The 23,682-nt window shown below is 38.5% G+C and overlaps 1 protein-coding gene across 2 annotated transcripts in view; it reads left to right on the plus strand.

The window, feature by feature from the left end:
* The window catches only part of hspg2 (heparan sulfate proteoglycan 2), a 117,515-nt gene that overhangs the window by 60,317 nt on the left and 33,516 nt on the right, over positions 1-23,682 (plus strand). For both annotated transcript variants that reach the window (XM_088007151.1, XM_088007152.1), the window contains 28 exons: positions 121-182; positions 278-418; positions 1,723-1,893; positions 2,580-2,759; positions 2,841-2,959; positions 3,072-3,183; positions 4,354-4,467; positions 4,649-4,776; positions 5,288-5,374; positions 12,593-12,660; positions 13,103-13,167; positions 13,243-13,383; positions 13,574-13,765; positions 14,109-14,147; positions 14,518-14,622; positions 16,077-16,328; positions 16,451-16,501; positions 17,029-17,112; positions 17,888-17,980; positions 18,072-18,164; positions 18,380-18,610; positions 19,099-19,212; positions 19,289-19,416; positions 20,509-20,595; positions 20,738-20,796; positions 20,917-21,078; positions 22,048-22,158; positions 22,332-22,432. In XM_088007151.1, the coding sequence (XP_087863277.1) occupies positions 121-182; positions 278-418; positions 1,723-1,893; positions 2,580-2,759; positions 2,841-2,959; positions 3,072-3,183; positions 4,354-4,467; positions 4,649-4,776; positions 5,288-5,374; positions 12,593-12,660; positions 13,103-13,167; positions 13,243-13,383; positions 13,574-13,765; positions 14,109-14,147; positions 14,518-14,622; positions 16,077-16,328; positions 16,451-16,501; positions 17,029-17,112; positions 17,888-17,980; positions 18,072-18,164; positions 18,380-18,610; positions 19,099-19,212; positions 19,289-19,416; positions 20,509-20,595; positions 20,738-20,796; positions 20,917-21,078; positions 22,048-22,158; positions 22,332-22,432 (3,290 nt within the window). The remainder of the gene's footprint in view (positions 1-120; positions 183-277; positions 419-1,722; positions 1,894-2,579; positions 2,760-2,840; positions 2,960-3,071; positions 3,184-4,353; positions 4,468-4,648; positions 4,777-5,287; positions 5,375-12,592; positions 12,661-13,102; positions 13,168-13,242; positions 13,384-13,573; positions 13,766-14,108; positions 14,148-14,517; positions 14,623-16,076; positions 16,329-16,450; positions 16,502-17,028; positions 17,113-17,887; positions 17,981-18,071; positions 18,165-18,379; positions 18,611-19,098; positions 19,213-19,288; positions 19,417-20,508; positions 20,596-20,737; positions 20,797-20,916; positions 21,079-22,047; positions 22,159-22,331; positions 22,433-23,682) is intronic.

Raw genomic sequence — 23,682 nt, forward strand, 5'->3', positions numbered from 1 at the left:
GTGGAATGGTTGCCAGGGTTGTGCTACAGTCGTATTTAGTCATTGCTCAGGTATGCAGCTGGAGCCTTCCCAGGTGCACTTCAGTCCCCACATCATCTTTCCAATGTGCTCTCTCTGCAGCACCCTCCACTTGTGATAACAGAGGAACTATCAGCTCCAGCAGCAGGCCATGCAGCTGCAAGGTATTGCAGTTTATCTTAAAGGGAACGACAGGCATGCCATGCAGATGGATTCCATATGTGCAAGTCCTTGTTTTGTTTTTTTGTGTGCGTTGCAGAACAACGTGGCAGGCGATCTGTGTGACGAGTGTAAGGCTGGATTCTTCCATCTATCAGAGGCCAACCCTGAAGGCTGTTTGCGCTGTTTCTGCATGGGGGTGTCCTCACAGTGTGCCAGCTCCTCCTGGAGCAGAGATCAGGTGAGCTGCAGGGTAAAGGAGGGTGGAATGTTAATCATCTCTGTTTGATAATTCCTTTTTTTTTTATTGTCTACCTGGACGTTTGCCTACTTTTGTCATGAGCCACAATGTTTTACATTGGCGGGATCAAAAAATAGAAATATCCTTTATTGTTCCACAATGAAAAAAAAATCTGTTCAACAGCAGCAAGTTGACAGGCACTTTGCTGCTGATACAAGCTAGCTACTGGTCCACAGTACCAGTCACCAAGTAGTTGACTAGTCACCTGGAAATGTAGCTCAAGCTGCATTGTAAGGATCTGACAGTCTATTTCTGCTGTGGTCTGCATGTCGCTTTATCCCGCAAAGTTGTAGAGCCGCTGCTGAGTCAGCGAAGCATCCTGCTGCGCATTGGGTCAGAGGAGCAGCAGGTGGGTGCGGTAAATTTAACTGTAATCAAAGGGGATCCATTCATAAGAAGTTTTTGATGTTCCAACATGCACAATTGTGGTCAACGTAATAATTTGACTCCGATATGTGCAGCTATTCTAGATGAGCATATTGATCATAAGTCCCAGCTGGTGTTGAAGAAAAAAAAAAGAAAGTCAGACTTTTTGCAATTTTTTGATCCACAATGACAGAAGATCATCGCTCTGCTCTGCTGCTGCAGAAGAAGTTTGGGATAATGTTCTTTTTTTATTCCTTTAATTCTTCACTATAGACATCTGGCTAAACAGTCTTTTGTCAATGTTTGATCTGAATCTTGTTAATAAAACTTATAAATTAATGTGAAGCATTTTCTCTCATGTATTTACGATGCATTTTCTCTCATGTATTTACGATGTCACAATGACTAGTCAACTTTTATCATGTTGACATCGACTTTAAGAAAGTAATCATTTACTGACTTTTATGTTTGTTATGAGTTACTGCAATTGTTTTTGCCAATTTACTGACTTTTGTACATTCCTCTCATAATACATGTCTTAAATTTACTTCGCAATGGTCTTAAAAAAGTCTTTGGAAGTCTTAAATTACAGAAACTCTGTAGAAACTCTGGTATGTATAATATTCACCCTGTGAGAATTAGAGAAAATCTACAATAAATTCAGTCCCATACACCCATGTTTTGGCTTTTAATAAATCTAGTTTGTATTTTATAATCATACCATCCTGGGAAAATGTGTTTTAAAAAATTCCATAAATCCCCAAATGAATCTTAAGATTCATCCCTGAAAGCTATAATGTGTGAATAAACATTTGACTGGAGCTGGAGTTGATTTCTGATACAAGTGTGTGAATATCTGTGCTGTTTCTGTTCCTCAGGTGCGAGGAGGAGTGAATGGGCAGCTCTTCACCCTCTTAAACAGCGCCAACACCAAAACCATCTCTGACGGGATCCTCCAGAGGGGCTCCGCTGTCGTCTACCGCCCCAATTCAAACGACCCCAGTGATGTCTTCTTCTGGGTGTTACCTGAGAGCTTTAGAGGAGATAAGGTAAGAGAAATAAGCTTCTACGGAGAAGTCGAGCTCAGGTAGAAGATAGACTAAATAAATCTTGGTAACAGCTAGTAGGATTGGGCATTTATCGTATTATTTATCATTTGTCTTATCATAAGAATTTTGATTTATTGTTATCACAATAAATTCCAAATAATGATGTTTGAAAACCCACAACACTGTCCGTATTATTGGGATTGATAGTTTTTACTTTTTCTCTGTTTGTTCAATGATGGCATCAGTAGATTATGCTTTCGTTGCTTTCAACTTCTGTTTTCCTTGAATTTGAAAATAGAGTTGCTGTGTGCAGTTTCGTTATACAAATCATACTTCCATCATATAACTGGTGACCCAAAGAAGAACGTTGTAAATGGGAATGTTTTTCAAAAGCATCATTTGTGTTTGTGGCATAGTTTGTGCAATCACTTTTAACGTTATCACAAAAGTATCGTAAAATATTGTGATGAAGTTTAAGTCCATCACTCACCCCTAACTGTTTGTCAGTGTTTGTATTTTTGTCTGTCTCCTGCTCAGCCTTTACCTAGTAAAAGGTTGAACATCTTTGAAAAGTTAATTTGCTGTCAAATCGTTGCGGGTGTCTTGTGACCATCCATGCTAGACCACAGGGTGAAATGCCTTTCGCCTTTTAGGTTAGTTAAGTGTCCTCTCTGTTCTGCCACCAGCTGACAGCTTATGGCGGGGAGCTCAGCTACACCGTGACCTTTGAACCTTATCAGCGCGCACTGGTGGTTGACAGACAGCCGGACGTGGTTCTCCAGGGCAACGACATCTTCCTGGAGCACTACTCTCAGACGAAGCCCCTCCCACGAGTACCACAAGCTATGACCGTGACGTTCAGAGAAGTGTGTATTTTTGGTAACTAATGTGAACTTTTAGTTAAAACTAAATTCTAACACTAAATGTTCTCCTCCTGTTGCTATCAGTCTTCATGGCGCCGCGCTGATGGGCAGCCATGTACTCGGGAGCACCTGCTAATGGCGCTCGCTGATGTTTCTCTGCTCATGATCCGAGCCACCTATGTCGACAGCATGGCAGAGACCAGGTAAAAATAGAAGACTCATTCACATATTCACAAATAACCCAAAGAAAACTGATCTCAGTGCAAAGATAGAAAGTACATCTTTGTGTTCATATATTTCTCTAATGTTGTGCAGCATCTCAGATATCAAGATGGACATCGCTGTTCCTCATGTTACTGGTAGTGAACGAGCCCTGGAGGTAGAGGAATGTGCCTGCCCAGTAGGATACAAAGGAGCTTCATGCCAGGTAGATGTTCAGACAACTTCAGCTAACAGAGTTCAGAGGACATAAAAGAATGACACTGATTACAGCAAATATTACATTTTAACTATATTTTTGTCTTATCTGCAACACTTCCTTTTTTTATCCACTCTCAAAAAGAAGCTGGGCTTGATTCAGACTCTCATTTCAGTAAATCAACAGATGTAAGAATAAGCACTACAGGCACAGCATCATTAAATGTCACGACTTATTCTGGTGTACTGGGACTTACAGTGGAGTCTGTTTGTGAAAGTGTCAATGAGTTAAGACTTTGGAGTTCACCATACTAAAATCGTCAATAGATGAGTTAACTGTGGTTACACCCTTAATGTCTGAGACTAAACTTGACTCTGTAGGTCTGGGTCCATTTTGAGCCACAGAAACAAATGATGATTCCTCTGGGAGTGAGCTAATGTTAACAACAGCTTCTGCCTGATGTCAGTCAGATTACGGGATGCTCTTGTGGACTCTATGTAGGTTGTGGGCCAGACCAATTCACATGAGGGAACAACTTATATTAGAAAATATCTTAGTTTGCAGTGTTATTACAAAAAACTGTTCCCATGTGTATTCCTAAAATAATGTAGATTATAACCTCAACTTTGAGATTTCCATCAGGTAAGGTAAAGCAGAGCATCTTTTTCTTCTCTGTCAGCCTTCCTGTTACCTTCTGAAAGTCTTGCTCTCTCCCATACACTTGTCAGCAACTGTTTTCTTTGTGTGTCTCTTTAAAGAATCATATTTTAGAATTGGAAGATGGTATTAGTCCTCTATCTCTGGATCTTAGCCCAATCTTAGCCCAAATATACATTATATTTATATAATTACTATTATATAAATAATAATTACAATAATATAATAATTATTATAATTATAATAATAATTATATTATTACTTTCCAATCAGCACTGTAACTGATTCATATTAGTATATTCCCCTTTGACTTGGATGAATTTAGACTATTGCAACTTCTCTATACAGGTTTAAAAAGAAAGAGGGGAAGAATTGCAGATGTGCCCTTGCTTGTTTCAAATAAACCTGCGTTTTCCATTAGCTCTTGATGATAATTACAGTGTCTCCTGGCTACAGTGGCACAAAGACATATAACTGTGTTATCACACGTCTGAGGTGGTTTTTCCATGCTTTTCGTCACAGGAGTGTGATGTGGGTTATGCACGGACTTCCTCTGGTCTTTACCTTAGCACATGTGAGAGGTGCGACTGCAACGGCTACGCCAGCAGCTGTGACCCAGAGACCGGCAGGTGTCTGGTAGGTTCTGTGCCTCTCTTCCTCCCTCCGAACTCTCCGCCGGTGCCAAACACGCTTTGATCCCTCCGGTGGAATGTGCTAATGATTTCTTGGTTGATCCTAACATGTGAAAACACGAGTACTGTGCTGTGAATTGTTCCAACTCACCTCCTGTTGGTTTGTGTGTGTGTGTTCCTTTCAGCAATGTCTTCACAACACTGATGGAGAGAGATGTGAAAAATGCCTGTCTGGATTCTACGGAGACCCTACAAGGGGTGGTCCGGAGCCCTGCAAGCGCTGTCCCTGCTATGGAGCCACTTCCAATGCTCAGTGAGTTTACATCTTGACTTGGGTTTGCATGTTTAAGTAGTTGCAAACTTCAATGTATTATCCATCCGTCTGTCCGTCACCTTACATGGTAGTGGAGTCACCAGGGGTGCTGGTGCCTATCTCCAGAGGTCAACGGGTGAGAGGCGGGGTACACCGTGGACAGGTCGCTCAGGGCAACACAGAGACAAAAAGGACAAACAATCATCCAGACCTAAGGAGAATTTAGAGAGACCAATTCTAAAAGATATTTTTTTCTAAAATGGCCTCGTAGCTCTATATATCTTCCTTTGACCATTTTCTCAGTGCTTTGTACAGTTTTATACAATTTTGTACTGGTGTGTCATGTAAAATGGCCATACTTGAGCTTAAGTTTGTGATTATAACATGAAAGACTGTGAAAAAAATATTGTTACTTTCCAAGTCCCTTTTTTAGAAAAAAGGAGTAGAACAAAGTAAACTTTGTGCAGTAAAAGAGAACCCTACAGTAATGTTTTATTCTCTTTTCTTGAAGATTCTCCCCAGTGTGCCACCTGGGCTCTGATGGTCAACCAGTTTGTGATACCTGTCCTCCTGGATTGACAGGCTTGCGCTGTGAAAGGTACATCACACTCTACTTTTCTTTCCATCTCTTCTTCCTTGTTTGTTTTCCTTTCAGTCTTCTGTTTGGGGGTTTGCTGGCTGGTTGGCAGCAAGGTGAACTTGGTCTGACATTAGCATTCGTCTGCTTCATTCACATGCAGGAAAAGCGATATGGGCATGTCCATATCTGTTATTTTTTGTGGAAGCTGTCACTGGTCAGGGGGATGCTGACTTGTGCAACCCAGAACTTACTGTGCTTCCAAAATTTTTTACTTTTCCACTTTAGCTGTGTTTATTCTTCTTGCTTTATGATGTATTTGTATATCCACAGAGCTTATTTTTTAATAGAATTATGTGCCTTATTATTATACATTTTTGGTGTTTTTAATAATACAATTATTCAATCTTTATTTTTTGTTCCAAATATATTTGTCTCTGAATCTGGCAATATATAGACAAACCAATCAGTGGGTTTGTGACCAAAGACAGATCTCCTGAAACCAATTTTAATCAATTCTGATTTAGCTTTAGATACTGTTATTGTCAAGATCTAAAATATATTTTGTGGCCTTCCTGGCATTTACTATTTTTCGTATTTGAAAAACAAAATTAAAATCAAACTAGATCTTTTGTGTTTCTTAAACAGTCAGGTACAAAACAATCAACACTGAAAACTGACATTGGACAAACCGGTCAGCTGAAGTTTAGATTAGCCTGAATTAAAAGCTAACTCTGTAGAAAATACAATTTTCTTTTAAACAGGACATTACACTTTTTATTCTTCCTCAGAATTGACTTTTAAATGCTTTCCTAGAATATCAAAATTAGCAAACTGAATATCAGTGGTTAGCAGAGTTAACCTGACCAAGGGTAAACGTCTGTCTCCATGTGTATTTCCTAAAGAATGTAAAGAATGTACCTTAACTATGAGATTTACAAAGGGTTGCTTAGTCTTCTTGTTATTTGCTAAAGTCCGCTACAGAAAAAATCTCCTCTTCAGTACGTGGTAATAGTAAATGGACTGAACCTATATAGAGCTCAAAGCACTTTACACTAGAGCCACATTCACCTATTCGCACTCATATTTATACATTGATTCACAGATTGGTGATGGAACATCGCACGGATGGGTACAGATTCATATTCTGTGACATACGGGTCTCTTTAGTACACCAAAAAAGTTGTGTTCTCGCTGAGTTTGTTGTAGGATCCTGAATGAACAAGGAAAACACTGCCTCTTTAGGGAACCGTTTGAAAAAAGTTTCCTACTTCGTTTGTTTTTCTTTTCACTTAATTTCAAATGTTTGACTGGTAACGGGCTTACTTTGAATCTTTCTTCCTCCATAAGAATGTCCATACCTGATAGTGCTTGGGTATTTTTGTGTCTTGTGATTGACAAAAAAACGATTGGATTTTTAGGTTTCCAACTGGTCTTTTAAGACTAGCATTGCACAATTCATGTCAACAACCAATTTCTCAGTGCATCGCTTGCTAAAAATCTTACTTTTGCTTCATTCTGTCCTTTTACCTTCAATAGCTTTATCAGAGGATTATTTCTGCTTCGGCTTTGTGCTTTGCTCGTAGAAAAGTGTTGAGGTGAAAATTCTGTCCGCGCACAGACCCCATGTCCTGTGTCCTGTGGATCATAAATGTAAATGTGGCATTTATGAGGACTCCTGTCTGGCTGTCAAATCTTTGCCACAGCAAGGGCAAAGATGACCAGGTGACATTGGGAATAAGTAATTTTTTTTTCACTTGACGTCTCTGCCTGCAACACGCCTGATTTTGCTGTTTTGATGTTAAGAGAAGACAAGCCGGCTGCTGACAGTTGTGGGGATCCTCTCCTGGAAGAGCACATTGGCAGCCTCCTACCTGTGGGATGTGGAGCAGAGCCAGTCTTCAATTTCAGCTGGGATAAAGAGATGGAGCCCTATGGCAGTGGGAATGATGACGAAGATGATATTTATCATCCAGAAAAAGGCGCCACTGCTGTCCCTACTCGGACATTAATGTGGACTTCATCTCTCCTTGACAGATCAAAATTAACTGAAGGCGTTAAGGTCCCAGTCAATTCGAACAGGTCCTCTCCCAGACTGCCACCCCGTTTCACTCCCAGCCCAGAAATCAGGCACTCCAGCTTTCAACACCTGCTCCGACTTCACCTCAATGCCTTCAACAAGCGCTTGACCATGCTAGAAGGCAACACACTAGATATGAAGGAAAGTATTCGTAGTATGGAGAACCAGCAGAGTCGCCTCAACACCCATCTGATGAAGCTTATTGCCGTCCATTCACTCCAAGATAAGGACAAGAAGATATCCGAGCTGGAGAGAAGCTACACAGACATGGATAGTCGACTTAAAAAACTGGAGGGACGGCTGGAGATTTTAATCGACGGCTTCACGGCACTCGCTCAACAGATGAACAAGATGAAACGCGCAAGACATGCATCCCGTCGGCTCCAAGAAAAGAGATTTCTGCCTCCACTCAGTACAGTCATTGCTGTTCCACTGTATTCAACTCCTCAGTCTGTGATCAGAGCTAAACCCACTGAATCGCCACTCACTGTGAGAGCTACAGTGCCCAAAAGCATACCCACTCCAAGTGTTGTTTTAACCAAACAAAGCCATCTCGTAACCCCTCAGAGAAACAGAAAGCTGAAATCACGAGTGATCACTACTACCAAGTCCCTAACATTAACAAAATCAGCCAAAAGTCATGTCCCACCCAAGCAAACAAACACATTTAAGACCACCCTTGGTAAGGAGAACAAGACTGTTCCAAAGTCTACATTGGAAACTCCAGTAAAGCCTCAAACCAAAAGGCCAAAGGGTAGCAGGTCATCTGTGACCGCTAAACATATTTCACAGCCAAGGCAAACAAAGTCCAGGAAAACTAAACAAGAGGCAGCCGTCACTAAATTTCAACTTGAACCCCCAGCTCACAAATCAAAGCCTTCAACGACCTCTCAGCTGCATAAACTGTCTGGCCAAGCCAAGAAAAAGGATTCTTTGCCGCTAATCAAAAACAGTGGACGAGACAAGGCTGTAAGATCAGATGCACCTGTCCAGAAGACGTCTAAAGACAATTCAAAGAAGCTCTCAGAGCCACACAAGGGAAACTCTAAGCAAAATTACAAAAGGACTAAAGAATCTCCCAAAAAAGTCTCCACAAACACACAACAGACAAAACCTTCTGCTGTCAGGAAGACCCAAAACTCAGCAAAAAGGACGAGTAACTCGAACAGCAAATCGCCTTCCCTTAAAACGTCTGACACAACAGTACATAATAAAGTCAGATCTTCCATTGTCCACAAAACAAGCAAGAAAAGAGAACCTAAGGAGAAAGCTAACTCAAAATCTGGAGTTATGGATCTGCTGAAGCTCTTAAATGGAGATTACCAGTCTTCAAAACGAAGGAAGGATCAAGAGGGTTCTCTTCATATTGTTTTAGGAAAACTGGCTATTCCTATCAAAATCATCCCAGATGACTAAGCAGCAGTATGTTGTGTTGAACTGTTTTCTATTTTTATCCAAAGCTGAAATCCCAGATCTCATATTCATGTCCTCACTCCGTGAATAGTTGTTAATGAAGGGGTTTTATTTTTACCGTGTTTATAGAGGGACACATGCTAAAGGTTTTATGTATCTTTAAGGGTATACTCTAGCAAAATATTGCCATAATTGTTGCACAAAAATATGCTATGAAGAAATGGCTAAATATTCTGTTACTGCTTGTGCCTGACTTTTGTTTTAAGGTAGACTACCTCAGGTCTGGCACTATTGTTTTCTTTCATCGTCTCCATCTTCTGTCGTTCAGCTTCCATGCGATGTTGTGTCAGTGTTATTTATTGCACAATGTGTCTTTGAGTAAATACTTTGATGATCCAGACCAGGGGATTTAAAATTCAGGCCTTGAGGTATGGAGTCGTGCAACTTTTAGAAGTGTCGCTGGTGAAACATACCTTAAACAAATTACTAATTACTTTTACAGTATGCAGTCAAGTTCTCCACAGTCCTGCTAATGACCTCATTATTTGATGCATGTTTGTTGAAGCACAGACATTTCTAAAGATTGCAGGACCCTGGCCCTTGAGGCCTGGATTTGAAGATCCCTGATTTGGACTATGCGGTAGAAAAAGTAAATTTTAACGTGTTGAATAAGGGGTAAAAGTGAAGCGAGAACATTTTTCTGAAATATTATAAACAACACGTTGGAGCTTTTATTAATTTACCTTAATTTGTTTCTTTTTTCTATTTAGGCAATTAGGACCAAAATCTTGCAGACATTACAGGTGTGTTTTTGTCACATAGTCAAAAGTTTTAGTTACTACTAAAGTGGTGGATAGTTAAATGGTCAGAGTGAAATATTTTAATAAACCTTGGTTGAGTTATTTGAAGTTTTTATTTTTTAATTTAGAAATACAGCTAGAAATTTTTTATATCGGGAAATAGCTCAATGTTTCTTGTCAGTCATATGGATTCATTACACACAGAGGAAAACATTTTATGCCGTTACTTATTATAACTTTGAAGATTATGACTTGCAGGTAATGAAACCCCAAAATTTAGTGTTTCAGAAAATTTTAATATTAAATAGTAATAAAAGAAAGGATGTCTTAGACAGAAATATCAGGCTTCTGAAATGGTTGTTTTTCAATGCACATAATAATTGGCTGGGTCTCTTTTTGCATGAATAAATGTATCAATAATCCACAGATTCTCTTTGGGATTCAGACAACTTTGCTGATTAACACTGTGGTCATTGAACCAGCTTTTGGTACTTTTGTCAGTGTGGAAAGGTCCCAAAATCATCACTGACTTAAGAAACTTTACACTTAAATCAATAAGGATTCTGTGCTGATTTCATTTTCTAGAAGGATTTGAAGTCTTTTCCATATGCAAATGAGATTCAGTCAAAAACTATGTGCTTAGAAAAACAATATTTTCAGAAACCTGGGATTTCTGTTAAAAATTACATTTTTAAAAATTTATGTACTGTAATATGAAATTTTATGACACCCTAAATTTTGGGATTTCATTACCTGTAATCCCTAATGATCAAAATTTCAAGAAGTAAAGGCCTGAAACATTTCAGTGTATGTTTTATGAGTTTTAATTTCTAAGATGAGTGACAAGAAATATTGAACATTTCCATATTCAAATTTTTGGAGCTGTAACTGTGCACCCATGTTTCCTCCAGGGTGAATTCTTCTCACTTGAGCGATTTCCCCTCAATTCCTTTAACATAATCAAATGTTGACATTACTGGCATAAAATTTGATGTTTTAACATTTATTGAAAATATTGTGTTGACTCAATATATTCACATTATAATCCATTAGATTTTCTTATATAACCATTGTTAATGTAAAATGTATCAACCAGATGGAGTCATGCAAATGAAATGAAATGAAATTGTTGGGTTAAAAGCTTATCTGACTGTACTGGATGTATTATAGAATCCCCAACCTTCTTGTTTGTATTATATGATTAGCACACAAATCATGCGGTTGGTTGGCATAAAACATGCAGTGATGTTCTCTTGGTGGAGTCTGGTCTCATCCAACCACACCCTTCACACTGCGTTTTGGTGTCCTGCCATAACCGTTGGTTCCAACATCTGTCCACCCTGACATCTGTATACCTCACATTCTAACCCACAATGTATTAGCACACTACTATTTCAGTCTTATTTTTGTACAACACATCATGTGTGTTGAGTGACCTTCACTGACTGTTGTGACTGAGTGGTGGACGTTCTGAAAACCATTACGTGATGCTAGCAATAGCATGCTAGCAGTAAGAGTTGTCATAGAAACACATGGAGGTTGTTTGATTGAGAACTTTGTAAGAAAATACATTTAAATAGTTGTTTATTGTGTTTTATTTTTATTTTAGTGAAATACTTCCTTGTTATATTATATGCTTACATTATAATTATGACATATTCACAATACAAATGTAAATGCACAATCCAATCCCGCTTCATAAAAACCCACAGTGTAATAATGTACTGTTGTTTCAGTGTTATTGTTGTACAAGGCATCATCTGTGCTGAGTGACCTTCACTGACTCTTCTGACTGAGTGTTGGGCTTTTTGTTAGCCGTTACCTGATGCTAGCATTGGCATGCCAGCTTCCCAAGTTGTCCTAGAAACACTTATGAAACTGAAAACTTAAGAACATGCATTTAAATTGTTTGTTTTATTTTTATTTGAGTGAAATAGAACTTCACTAGGAATGTACTTATTTTATGACAGGGTTTAGTTATGGTGTATTTATCATTTTCATACAGGCAGATTACTTTTAAATATGTACTGTTGTTCTGAATTTTATATATATATATATATATATATATATATATATATATATATATATATATATATATATATATATATATATATATATATATATATAATTTGTTTATAAATGTACAAAACACCACAAAGTGCCAAATGAGCTACGCTTTAAAGGCAGTTAGTTTTAAAAAAGCAAGTTTATGACATGGAAGGCCTCTTTGTGACTGACCTGTGGACCTGCCAGAGTACAGGTGAGGTAAGCAAGACTGCAGCGCCGAAAGTAGCAGATTCGGGTTTGCTTTGCTTTGGTTGCAGCGCAGATTTTTGTCTGGGTTCTTGCTACATTTCTTTCCTACCTCACTGTATCATTTTATTTTTAAATGCATTCTCAATATTTTCACATAGCTAGTAAGCATGCTAGCTATGCTTACCCCCACTTTGTTTTGTCCTGGTGTCAGTCCTTTGCCCATAAAACCTGTAGTTTTATGATAATGGTGATACTTTTCTAACTGTTTATGAGTCTTGTCATTTGTGATTCTGTGAAAGGAAAACTTTTTCTGTTTCAGTTGTGCATTCATATGAGAGATGGAATCAACATATGAGACATGTTGAACAGTTTAGCTGCACCCATGCTTCATCCATCTCTAGGGCTGCTAGCAGTGTCAAATCATCTTTTGTTTTATTTTGTCTTGAAAGCCTGTTGGATTGTGGTGAAAAGACTGTCTGTCATTTATTTGGGGTTATTACTTTAAGACTAGTGTAAATTGTAGATCTGTACATATTAACAGTAGTTTGAAGGGGTTCTCCCAACAAACTCTGCACTCCAGGACTTTGCAAGGGGTCATGAACCTACACTTTTTTGGGCTAATGCTGTTTAACTTCAAACCTGGATCTATTTTATTGGAAATATTTTGTTTAACAGATAACTTTTCTTTAGATGTGCCCCAGGATATATTGGCAACCCGCTGCGGGGACAGGAATGTGTGCCTGACAATGATGTCAATGGTAAGCCATTTGTTTTATTCCCAATGTTCCATTTTTATGGCGCTTCTTTTTTTATTTATTTTTTATTAAACTCGATTGATTGATTGAAAGATAATCACAGCAAATTGAAATTTTGAAGACGGAAAACCTCTGAGACTTGTTGGAGAACATTAAATAAGACCAAGAAGCCCAACAGACAGGATATTGAAAAACTTGTGGAGAAACAGATCAAAATTGATTAAAATTGCCTAGTCAAAGTCCAAGCCTAAACCCAATTTTTTCTACTCTGCAGTCTACAAAACGGCAAAATGTAAATTCATATCACACTTTTTAGATTTTTATTTCTCTTTCACTGCTTTTGCTGTCCGATACAAAAACACTGGAATTTGTGATTTTAAGGTCACTAAATGGTATTTCACATTAACAAAGTTGTCGCATACAATAACCATGTTATTTGTTACAGGCAACTGTTATTACTGTGACCAAGCTGGCAGAGAAAGCTGCTCTGGTGGTGTTTGCCTGTGCAAGGTGATGGAAACATTCAGAGTATTTGTTTGGACAAACCTTCTTTTGTCTGACCTTGGCTGATTGTTATTGTTGCAGACGAATGTTGAAGGTCCATCTTGCTCCACCTGTAAGGCTGGAACCTTCCATCTCAGCCAGGAAAACAAAGATGGCTGCTTGTCCTGTTTCTGTATGGGTGTCACTCAGCAGTGCTTCAGCTCTACATACTACAGAGATGTGGTAAGTTCTTTAACTTGTTTTACACATCATTCTGAAACAATGCAGGTAAGAATCATCCAGTTTTTCTCAGATTCTGCATGCCTTAATTTTAAAGTTCATGACAGTATGTTCGAGAAATATTAGTTTGCCAGAAGAAAGCTTCTTATTGGCAAATTCCCATCTGAACTAAAAAGACTTCTTGTGTCTGCAGGTTTCTTCTGTCTTTACTCCGAGAAACTTTCAGGGATTCGCTCTGGTAAACCGCCAGAGAACCAGTCGTGTTTCTACTGGTTTCACTGTGGAGATTTCCACCGAAGGCACTCAGCTGTCGTACAGCAACTTTAACTACCTGGGACAAGGCCCGCACTACTGGCAGCTTCCAGATGTGTACCAAGGAGATAAGGTCAGTAGCCAACAAGAGAAGTTAGATCAGTGAATCAGCTAAAGTGAGATGTGCAGACAGCAGCAGCGCTGGTACATGGGATTGTGCGAAGCATCAGAAACTTGTAGACCATTTCCTTCCCTGCAGCCTTTTTATGTTGCTCCCTTTCCTTGCCTTATGTCTCTGCAAGTCTTGAAAATCAAACAGCTTTTTCAATATGTGTGCAGTTTCTTTACCTCCATTTCTGCATCAATGTTGCTGTTAAATCTTCTTATGACAAAATGTGGATAAATGGTAACTGCAATAATCATTTATATAACTTTGCTCTCCAATTTTTGTGTGCATTTCCCTCCATTTTCTGTAGAAAGATTCTTACTTTTCTCGTATCAAACGAGCAGATCAGGTATAGTGACCACAATGAATGACGGATTTTTGATCATCAAATCATCTAAAAAGATTAAAAGCCCCTATTATTAACTTTTAGTTGCTATCTAATGCATGCCTGTAACTGTGGCTGGTGGGTCTGGCATGGTCATGGTTAGTAAATAAAGGCACACAGTGAGTGAGCATGAGGCCAGTGAACCTGCATATTCCATGAATCGCTTTCTGCATCACATCACATGAGCCATGTAAATAGACTGATCATTAATGGTCCATTTCAGAGATTCATAAAGTTTAACTTTACCTCAGTAACACTGTCACAACACTAGCAAATACCATGAGCTCAGTGAAACAGACAGTGATCAAAGGGCTTCCTTCATCCACATCAATAGAGTGACTCGTATTCGCCAGAGGAACAGCTCAGGAAGGATGCTTCTGTTTGGAGCCTAATGGCCGCCGAACGTAAGGCCAAACAAAGACCCAAAAGAGACAGCCAGGTATTTGGTATGAGCTGCACTGTAGTGTATACCATCTAACACATCTAACCAGAATATAGCACCCTCTGTACTTATTGACCCCCTCCCAGTAAAAATAAATAAATCTTTCAATATTTTAATCATTTATTGCAAAGTAATAATCCAACAAAGATCCTACTCTGAAAAATCCAGCCTTTAATTTAAGTACATTTATTCAGAGGGGAAACACTCCAGTTCAGTTTTACCAATAAGATGACTTACTGTATGTTATAGTGCATGTTTTTGCATTAAATAAAATAATGTTAGGTTAACTGCAAGATATAAAGTTTTTGAAGTAAGCTTCAAAGTATGAATTGCCTACTTTTGAATAGAAAAAAAATATGTTTTGTAATTACTATGTAATTAAAAAAATAAATAACTTGCTAATACTGTAGTTTTGCTGTGATGGCTTACTTTTATATTGGTGGTAAACCCAGCTTAATTATTAGCATCAATTGAATGTGATAATATACTGGTGAATCTGTCTGTCTATGAGACACAAACTGCTTTTAAACTCATTTTTCTAGCAGAGGTGACCGTGTTTCTGTTTAAAATGGCATAGCATTTCAAAAATCCACAAACTTTTCTGGAAGATCACCATACTTTGGCATACTTCAGTCCTCATTCTTGTTTGTCACAGTTCCAGAGGTTTTAAATTTTAGATTTTTTTTGTTTTGATGTAGACTTGGGTACATTTATGGGTGTAACCATTGTCTTGGTGTCACCTCCTGACTTATGAAGATCAACACAGACCTGTTGCATGTCCTCGTGTTTTCCCCACTTTATAAATTAGATAACAAAATAAGGGTCCCCTTGTTTCACTTTGCACAATATTTACATTTCAGAGAAATGAGAGGTCATGAGCTAAAATGTAGAGTTCATGGACTCGGTTCAACCTAGAAAAGTAAAATATATATATTTTTTTATGTTTTTTTGTTTTTATATTTTTACTTTATGATTTCTTTTTTGGATTGCCAATAGCTGTGGCTTGTCTTACAATGGAGCGTCTCTCCCTCCATCTGAAAATGCACAAATTAATGGTTGGATTTTTCCAAAAATTTTCTTGTGTGAGTATATGATTTTGTGATGAAAGACTAATTATTTAGTATTTTTATGCATCTTTAAAACATATATCTGTGAGTATGTAGGGTGCTGTATTTGGCACAGACTGTAGACAGTTTTTAAGTGTTAGTGCATGTGTTTGATATGTGATGAGTTGAAGATGTTTTGTGATGTTTGCTCTTGGTGTGACCCTGGATAGCTGAGACTTTAGACTTTTTAAGATACCCAAACATCACTGTCTCCTATGACAGCATGCTCACTCAATCAGTGTGTCACACAGATGAGGAAGAACTAAAACTCTAATCTCCACCTTTTTCCTGCTAACTGTCCCACCGTTACCTCTCCACTCTGTTTCTGGTGCCCTGCTTCCTCAGAATGATGTCAAAAAGCTGGATGATGAGGTCTGGGCACTTCTGTCTAACTTCTCCAATGGACAAGCCGGTTTCCCTCCATTTCCCCCCCCTCCTAAATCCTCTTCATTTCCCTCCTCCCGGGTCCCGAATCCTTCTTCTCCTCAATGGTCTTTGCATAACCTGAGCCCCCCCTCTCCCGCATCCGGTGTCTCTTCCTCTGTTAGACCAACCCGGCCCCAGTCTTACTCACCAGGCCACGCCCCTCGTCTGCAGGTACACTCTGTCGGAGTCGGCCAGAGATGTGATGTCAGGGTTTTAAACTTTTGAGTTAGTCGTTGCTGTTGGTGACTTTTTGGCTTTTCTTTTTGGGGTCTGGGTCTGCTGTGGGTGACCAGAGCAAGAACACTTTCAGCAAGTCTGCTGGTGCTTCTGGAGGCAGCAGTAAGGTAGACAGTACCAAGAAAGCATGAAATAATTTGCCACTTGTTTCTCACCATTTAAAAAAAAAAAAAGTAATACAGTAGATTTTAAATGAAGTCTACTTCACAAACTTACCAGACCAGATTTACTTTGAGTTAACATAATATCACAGAGGAAATCATTATCAAAGGCCAGACAATTTTCTTAAGTCTGAACAGACAGACTTTTAATTTTTTGTTTTATGTTCTAAAAAGAGCCAAATCTCACATATGCATGGAAAGCAATTTGATATAATATGACTAAAAAGCTCGTTTTTAAATCTCTTTTTTTTACAGTTTTCAAATTGGGCTTGATTTTTAGAAATCTGTAAAAACACAAACCAAACAGTAGTTTCTGACTTAAAATAATTTAGGACTTTAACTTTGTCATGTTTGTCAGACTTTCTCTGTGCCCTGCTTTTTTCTGTTTGTCTGCATGCTTACAAGTTGCTCTCCCTGCCTCTCTGTCTGTGGCTTATTCTCTAAAGCCTTTTTCTCCATCTCTGGCCTCTCAGTACGCTCTGGTCTACAAAGGTTTCAGCTCGCAGCAAGACGATGTGCTGTACTGGCAGCTCCCTGAGCAGTTCACAGGGGAAAAGGTAACTGGGAAGACTTCTGGGCAGGATTCAACAAAACATTTCGCAGACTTTTTCCTACTCCATTGAACCATTCCCATTGTCCTGCCATGATTGTTTGTTTTTGATTTCCTGCACATCTGCCTTGCAAGAAGAGAAATTATTTGCAGTCTTAAAAAATCTGATCTAATTTCTAATAGATCTGACTGTGAAAATAACAGAATCCAGGAGAGTAATAGAACACATTCGTGGACAAGAAAGACACAAAAGTAAATATTATTTAAACATATCCAATTAAACAATGGGGATATTGGTAACTGGAAAGACTATGCTGATTATAACAGCGTTCCTGTCCAGTTGATGAAACTATTTTTCTGGTCTCCATATGCTTTGGGGAAACAATAAAGAAAGGAAAAATATTCTATATCTAGGCATCGTTACTCATTCAGTTATCCATTTTATAACTATTAGAAATTTCCAAATTAAATCGAACTGCCCATCGGTTTTTAAAGTGATGTATAAATACATTTGACCTTGACACTGACATTGACATTTTATAAAATGTTACGATTTCCTTAATAAAAAAAATATTAATGTCATAGTAAGAGTTACTTGTTTATGTTTTATCCTGTGGTTTACATTAATATGTTGTTTTGTGTTGAATCACACTGAATGTTTTAGAAGAGATTTTCCTCTTACACAGGCCTTCAAGTGTCACTATGTACATATAGCTGTAGCTCAAACAGCCATGCTGCATCGTTTAAACAAACTAACTCATAAATTGGTGTCAACACTTCAGGTGGGTTCTTATGGTGGCAAACTGAAATACACCGTAACCTATGTGACCGGTTCCAGAGGGACAGAACTCGAAGATGCTGACGTTCAGATCATTGTGAGTATGCCCTGCAGCTGGTGTACTGGTTTCCAGTCACAACTCCCAATATCTGCTGGATTTACTCACCCGCCCTTGTTGTCCGCCGTAGGGTAATGACATCACACTGGTAGCCCGTCAGGCTTGGCGGAGAAACCAGCCGGGCAGCAGAGAGAGAAGACAGTTCGAGATCATCTTTAGGGAGGTGAGTGCATCCATACCTCACCCAAACTACAGTAAAAACATTATTAAATATAGTTAACTACAACATATTGTAGAATTATTACATGTGTTCTTAGACATGGGTCTGCTAAACCTAAACTGAAGAACTGAAATGTTTTGTGAGCACATTTCAATCATCAAAGATCTGTCCTGAATGTGATGGCGTGAAGCTGATTGAGCTTTTTTTCTGTTTCACAGGAACACTGGCGTAGACCTGATGGCATGCCTGCCACCAGAGAGCACCTGATGATGGTTCTGGCTGATCTGGATGATATCCTGATCCGAGCTTCCTACTCCACTGAAATGCGCTCGTCCAGCATCTCTGACGTCAGTATGGAGGTGGCTGTGCCCAACTACAGTGGGTTGGCACAGGCCTTTGAGGTGGAGCAGTGTCGCTGCCCGCCTGGCTACCAAGGACTCTCCTGCCAGGTATATGTAGATATATTTTGTATAAAAAAGAAAGTATAATGAAACCTCTTCACCATTTTGCCTAAATAAAATGGATACAGTAGAATACTGTACTGCAGAAACACAAGATCTTAGCAAGTATTTTTATCTAGTCTGTAGTGCAAATATCTTAACGTTAAAGTAACTTTCCAGCAACATAGAAGCTTGTTTTAAGTTAGAAATACCTTAATATTAGTGAAAAAGTACTAGTTCCACTGGCAGATTGTTTCACTTGTAACATGGAAAAAGTCTTGCTGCAAGTTTAAAAATCTGCCAGTAGAACTAGTTCTTTTTTATTAATATTAAGCGATTATTGACTTAAAATAAGTTCCAATATATTGTTGTAACATAATGTGTAAGTTAGTTTTGTCTTAATCCAAATGTACTAAGATATCTCTATTAGAAAGTTGAGATTTTGTGTTTTGCAGTTCTCTTTAGTTTTCAAAACAACAACTCCATTCCTCTTCCAGGATTGTGCACCTGGCTACACCCGTACTGGAGGAGGTTTGTACTTGGGTCACTGTGAGCTCTGTGATTGCAATGGCCACTCTGATTCCTGCCACCCGGAAACTGGCACCTGCACAGTATGGAGCACAAGTTTATCATGTGACTAATATCAGTTTCTAGATTTCCCCGCTAACTCAGTCGGCTTCTTTGCAGAGCTGCCTGCACAACACACAGGGAGATTTCTGTGAGCAGTGCACCCCTGGCTTCTTTGGCGACCCGACTGCTGGCACCCCGGAAGACTGCCAGAGATGTGGCTGCCCTCACACTGACCCAGACAACCAGTAAGTGCTTGAACGCATACCAAGAGCTGCTATTTCAGCTCCATTTATAGCAGTAGACTGATCTGTGTCCAGCTCCTCTGTTTACAGAAAATCAGGTTCAGCTTCTAGGCTTTTGATTCAACACCAGCAGATTTATCAAAGCAACTTGCATGTAACTGACTTCACACTTGCTGTTAGGATTAGATTGTATGCTGGGATTTCCCAAGTCGAGTTTCTGTAAAGTTTGATGTTTCTATTCTGATTGGATAAGAGGCCTTGTTTTATGTCTTAGAGGGAAAATGCTGTTAAACTGAATAAAACGAAGATCAAAGGGTTCAAGTTCACATTTCAAATTGCCGACATCTTATGTTTCCAATTAGTTAGCATTAACTACAGAGGAAGTAGACCTTAACTCTAAGATCTCCAAAGGGCTGCCGAAATTTTCACTTTCTGCACAAATCAACTGGTTTTTGGTATTAAACTCCTCTAGAATATGAATATACAGTTGGAGTGGATCTACATTTCAACTTTCACCTGCAACTTAAGCTAAATAGGACTCCCACTGTTGTGAGTTTCAGCGTGCCATCCCAAGATTTTCTTTTTTTTTTGTTGCTTTGAACAGTTTTACTGTACATTTTTCTGGTTCCACAGAAGACAAAAACAATGTTGTAACAACAAATCGCCCCAAAAATGATCAGAGTAAAAAGAACACAATGACAATTACAAAAAGCAAAACAAACTCAACACGACAATATAGTATACTGTATGCAACATAATATCCACTACGTGAGGCACTATCCCAAAGTACAATGTTTAAGCATTTTCAGTAAGCCTATATGTGACCCCATATTTAACCCCAATATAAGGAGTGGCTCTTTTCATCCTTTGGATTTTTTTTCTGGCAATACCAAGAAATCCAAACACATTAACTGACCAGAAAAAGATCTTATTTTGAGTTTTGTGCGCTGCTCAGGGCTGAACAAACCGAAAATCATCTGACAGTGATCACTAACTGATTTTGTCTGTTTGTGCGTCTTTATATTGCATATATATTTTGGCTAGACACATTATTTTTTACTTGATTTTAACCTTTGTGTGTAACCTGTGTGACAGATTCTCTCCTACATGCGAGAGCCTTGGTAATGGAGACTACCTGTGCACTTCCTGCCAGCCTGGTTATACTGGCCAGCACTGTGAACGGTGAGGCGGTTGTTCTTTCTGTCATGGAGAAAATTCAACTAACTGTTTTAATATTTTTAATGTAGTTTCAAAGAAAGCAGGGGGTTTTGTACCAAAATAATCCCTGATATAAGTAAAAACTTTCTTTTTTCATCCTTAATAGTTGTGCTGAAGGATATGTTGGCAACCCACAGGACAGAAATAAGTGTCGTCCAAATGACGGTAATGCAAAATGCTGATCTTCACTTGAAAAAACCCCATGTGATCTTGGTGAAATTAGAAAAACAGTGGATATTAAAGGATTTTTTTTTTTATGTGCACTGTTACTGTTGAATTTTACAGCAGCCCACCTGGAGGTGAAAGTGTATCCAGAGCGGTTTGTAGCCACACCGGGCAGCTCTGTCACGCTGCGCTGTCAGGTCTCTGGATCTCCTCCACACTACTTCTTCTGGTCCAGACAGGACGGACGGCCCATCTCCAGCAGTGCTGACAGACGCAGACAAGGTGTGGGAATGCAGCTTTGAAACAGACTCCATATCGACTTTCACTTTAGATTGTCATAAGGGGGGGGTGCTGAAATAATGGTGTATGACTGCAGTTCAACAGTCGTCGAAATTTGGCTCTCCAACAAAAGGAGCTGATGTAGATGGTCCCTTTCATAATGTTTTAGGCTTTTTTAAAGATAAATGTGTATATTTTTAAATGGAAAGCATTAGGTACAGCATATAATATTCATTAAACTTAAGCATTAAACTTAAGCATTGTTAAGTTTAATGCTTTTCATTAAACTTAACAATTTATTTTGTTGTTGCTGGGAAAGGCCTGCAAACGTTTCACAGATGAACAAATTTGACCCAAAAAGTTAGGAAGATGTTATTTATTTATTTTATTTAAGGCAAAAGTCTGACAACTATTTTTGGACCTACAATAATTTGTTCACTTGTACTTTATTTGAAAAATATATATATTTTTTTGCAATTTTAATGGAGTTTAATGGAGTGCGATTTTGGGAATTGGTGCAAAATGTTTGGATACCACTGAACTGGAAAGAAATTGTTAAAATATGATAAATTTGGAGAAAATTACATGGTTTTACAGTATGATTGTGTTTACAACATTTCTAATTTGTTATTTTTTAAAACAGCTGTAGTGAAATGGGTTGTTCTTGATGGATGCCAAAACTGTACAACCTTTGCTTTAACCAGCTTATCAACAGTGTGCAGCAACAGGTGCAGGAGGGGCAGAACTGCACTACTCTATGAATTCATGGAGCCAGTGCAAACTCTCATCCCTCCAGCTCTTTAAATGACTTTTTAGTTTAGGCACAGCTAAACAGAAAATGTTACCAGTTTGAAACCTTTGTATACCTTTATACCAGGTTACGCCCATTCCTAGTTTGGCACATTTTGTTAGCTGTAAAACAAATAAAGTCAATGCGATGAAAACTTTAACTTTACTTATTTCTGTGCACAGGAGCAGAGCTGTACTTCTCCAGCGTCCAGCCGAGTGACGCTGGCATCTACATCTGCACCTGCCAAGACCAGCGTGGCTCCAACAGGAGCCATGCTGAGATTATTGTCGCAGGTGCCACTTTAATTTGAACAATTTTAACAATTTGCAGTTAATTTAATTAATTAACCTTCACAGCAATCACACGTCATGCATACAATGTACTTTTAACACAGAACTTTTGGACTGAGTATTCTTTTATTTATTTTTTATTTATTTGTAACCATGTTGTGTACTCATTCCTTCAGGTGGCCCAACTAAACCCATAGAGGTTACAGTGGAGGAGCCTAAATTTCAGACCGTGAGGATGGGCTCCACTGTCAACTTCATTTGTACTGCAAGGAGCAAGGTAACTCTGCTGTCTGCATGTTAATGTTTGTGAGTTTCTCCAACTTTTAATGCAGTGATTGTCAAGCTGCCTTGCATTTCATGCCAGGAACTTATTAGTAAGATTTGCACAGTTGCGACATCTTAAATGCAGAAAAGTCGTGTCAAAACCAGTTGATCATTTCAGAACTCCATTGGTCAATTTTATAGAATTTAAAATGATTGACTTTGCAACTTTATATGAACCACTAATGGGTTCCATTTTGGTTAAAATGGCATCCTCCGCAGACATAATCAGACTCTGTGATGGCACTGAGAGGCAGATATAGGATTGTAATTCAAACATTATATGCAAACCGTAGTGCTGACTTGTCAAATGGGAATCTACAATGAAGTCTTGGCGGCTCTGTGAGTGCACCTTTAATCAGTGATTTAAACAAAGGCTTTAGGAGGTAGTGAATCTGCAACGTTTACACACAGCCTACTCATCGTATAAGTCACAGTTTTTCATTTTATATGACATAAAGCCTTAGCTGTGAGAGAGTCGCCTGTCGTCAAAATGATAAATGACGTATAAAAATCCTGGACGATGAACACAGAAAGGTTTTTGATAAGTTCAGACTTGCCAGTGTTGAAGTTTTAAGGTTATTCTTCAAAAGGTGAAGCCATTTATTACACACAGTGATATATTTCAGGCATTACCTTTATATGTGTTGATTTTAATGATCACGGCTTACAGCTAATCAAAATTTACAGTTTTAATTACACAGAGAATTTTAATATTTATTAACACCAATGAATATATTCTTATTAAGTACAATGCAATGATACACACAACCATGGGGAAGGCAACTACCTTAAAAGTTGTCCATCCCACAAAGGGTTACGTGCATATACTATACTATCATATATATGCTTTTCAGTAGACTGATATTTCTGCAACTAATCCTTCAGTTTTATTGGTAGTGATATATAATGTAGTGAATCTGGAGCTTAATGTTTTGGATTGAATTAGTAAAAAAAAAAAAAAGAAAACATTTTAATGGTATTCTAATTTACTGAGATGCAGCTGTAGTTCCTCTTACAATTAAAACAAACCTGTAAGCAGCCACTGACCTCTGAGCATGAAAAATGAAAATGTTTAATTTGTTCTTTAAAGAAAAAGGAAAAATCTGGTATCAACACAACTGGCAAGGGACACTTTTAAGGCTTCCAGTCGGTCCACGTAGAGATGCTTTGGCTTGTCCATCAGTCTTTTGAGACATCGTCCTC

This window comes from Poecilia mexicana, unplaced genomic scaffold, assembly GCF_051168715.1.
Source record: "Poecilia mexicana isolate PSO_F unplaced genomic scaffold, ASM5116871v1 scaffold_7, whole genome shotgun sequence".
Classification (NCBI taxonomy): Eukaryota; Metazoa; Chordata; class Actinopteri; order Cyprinodontiformes; family Poeciliidae; genus Poecilia; species Poecilia mexicana.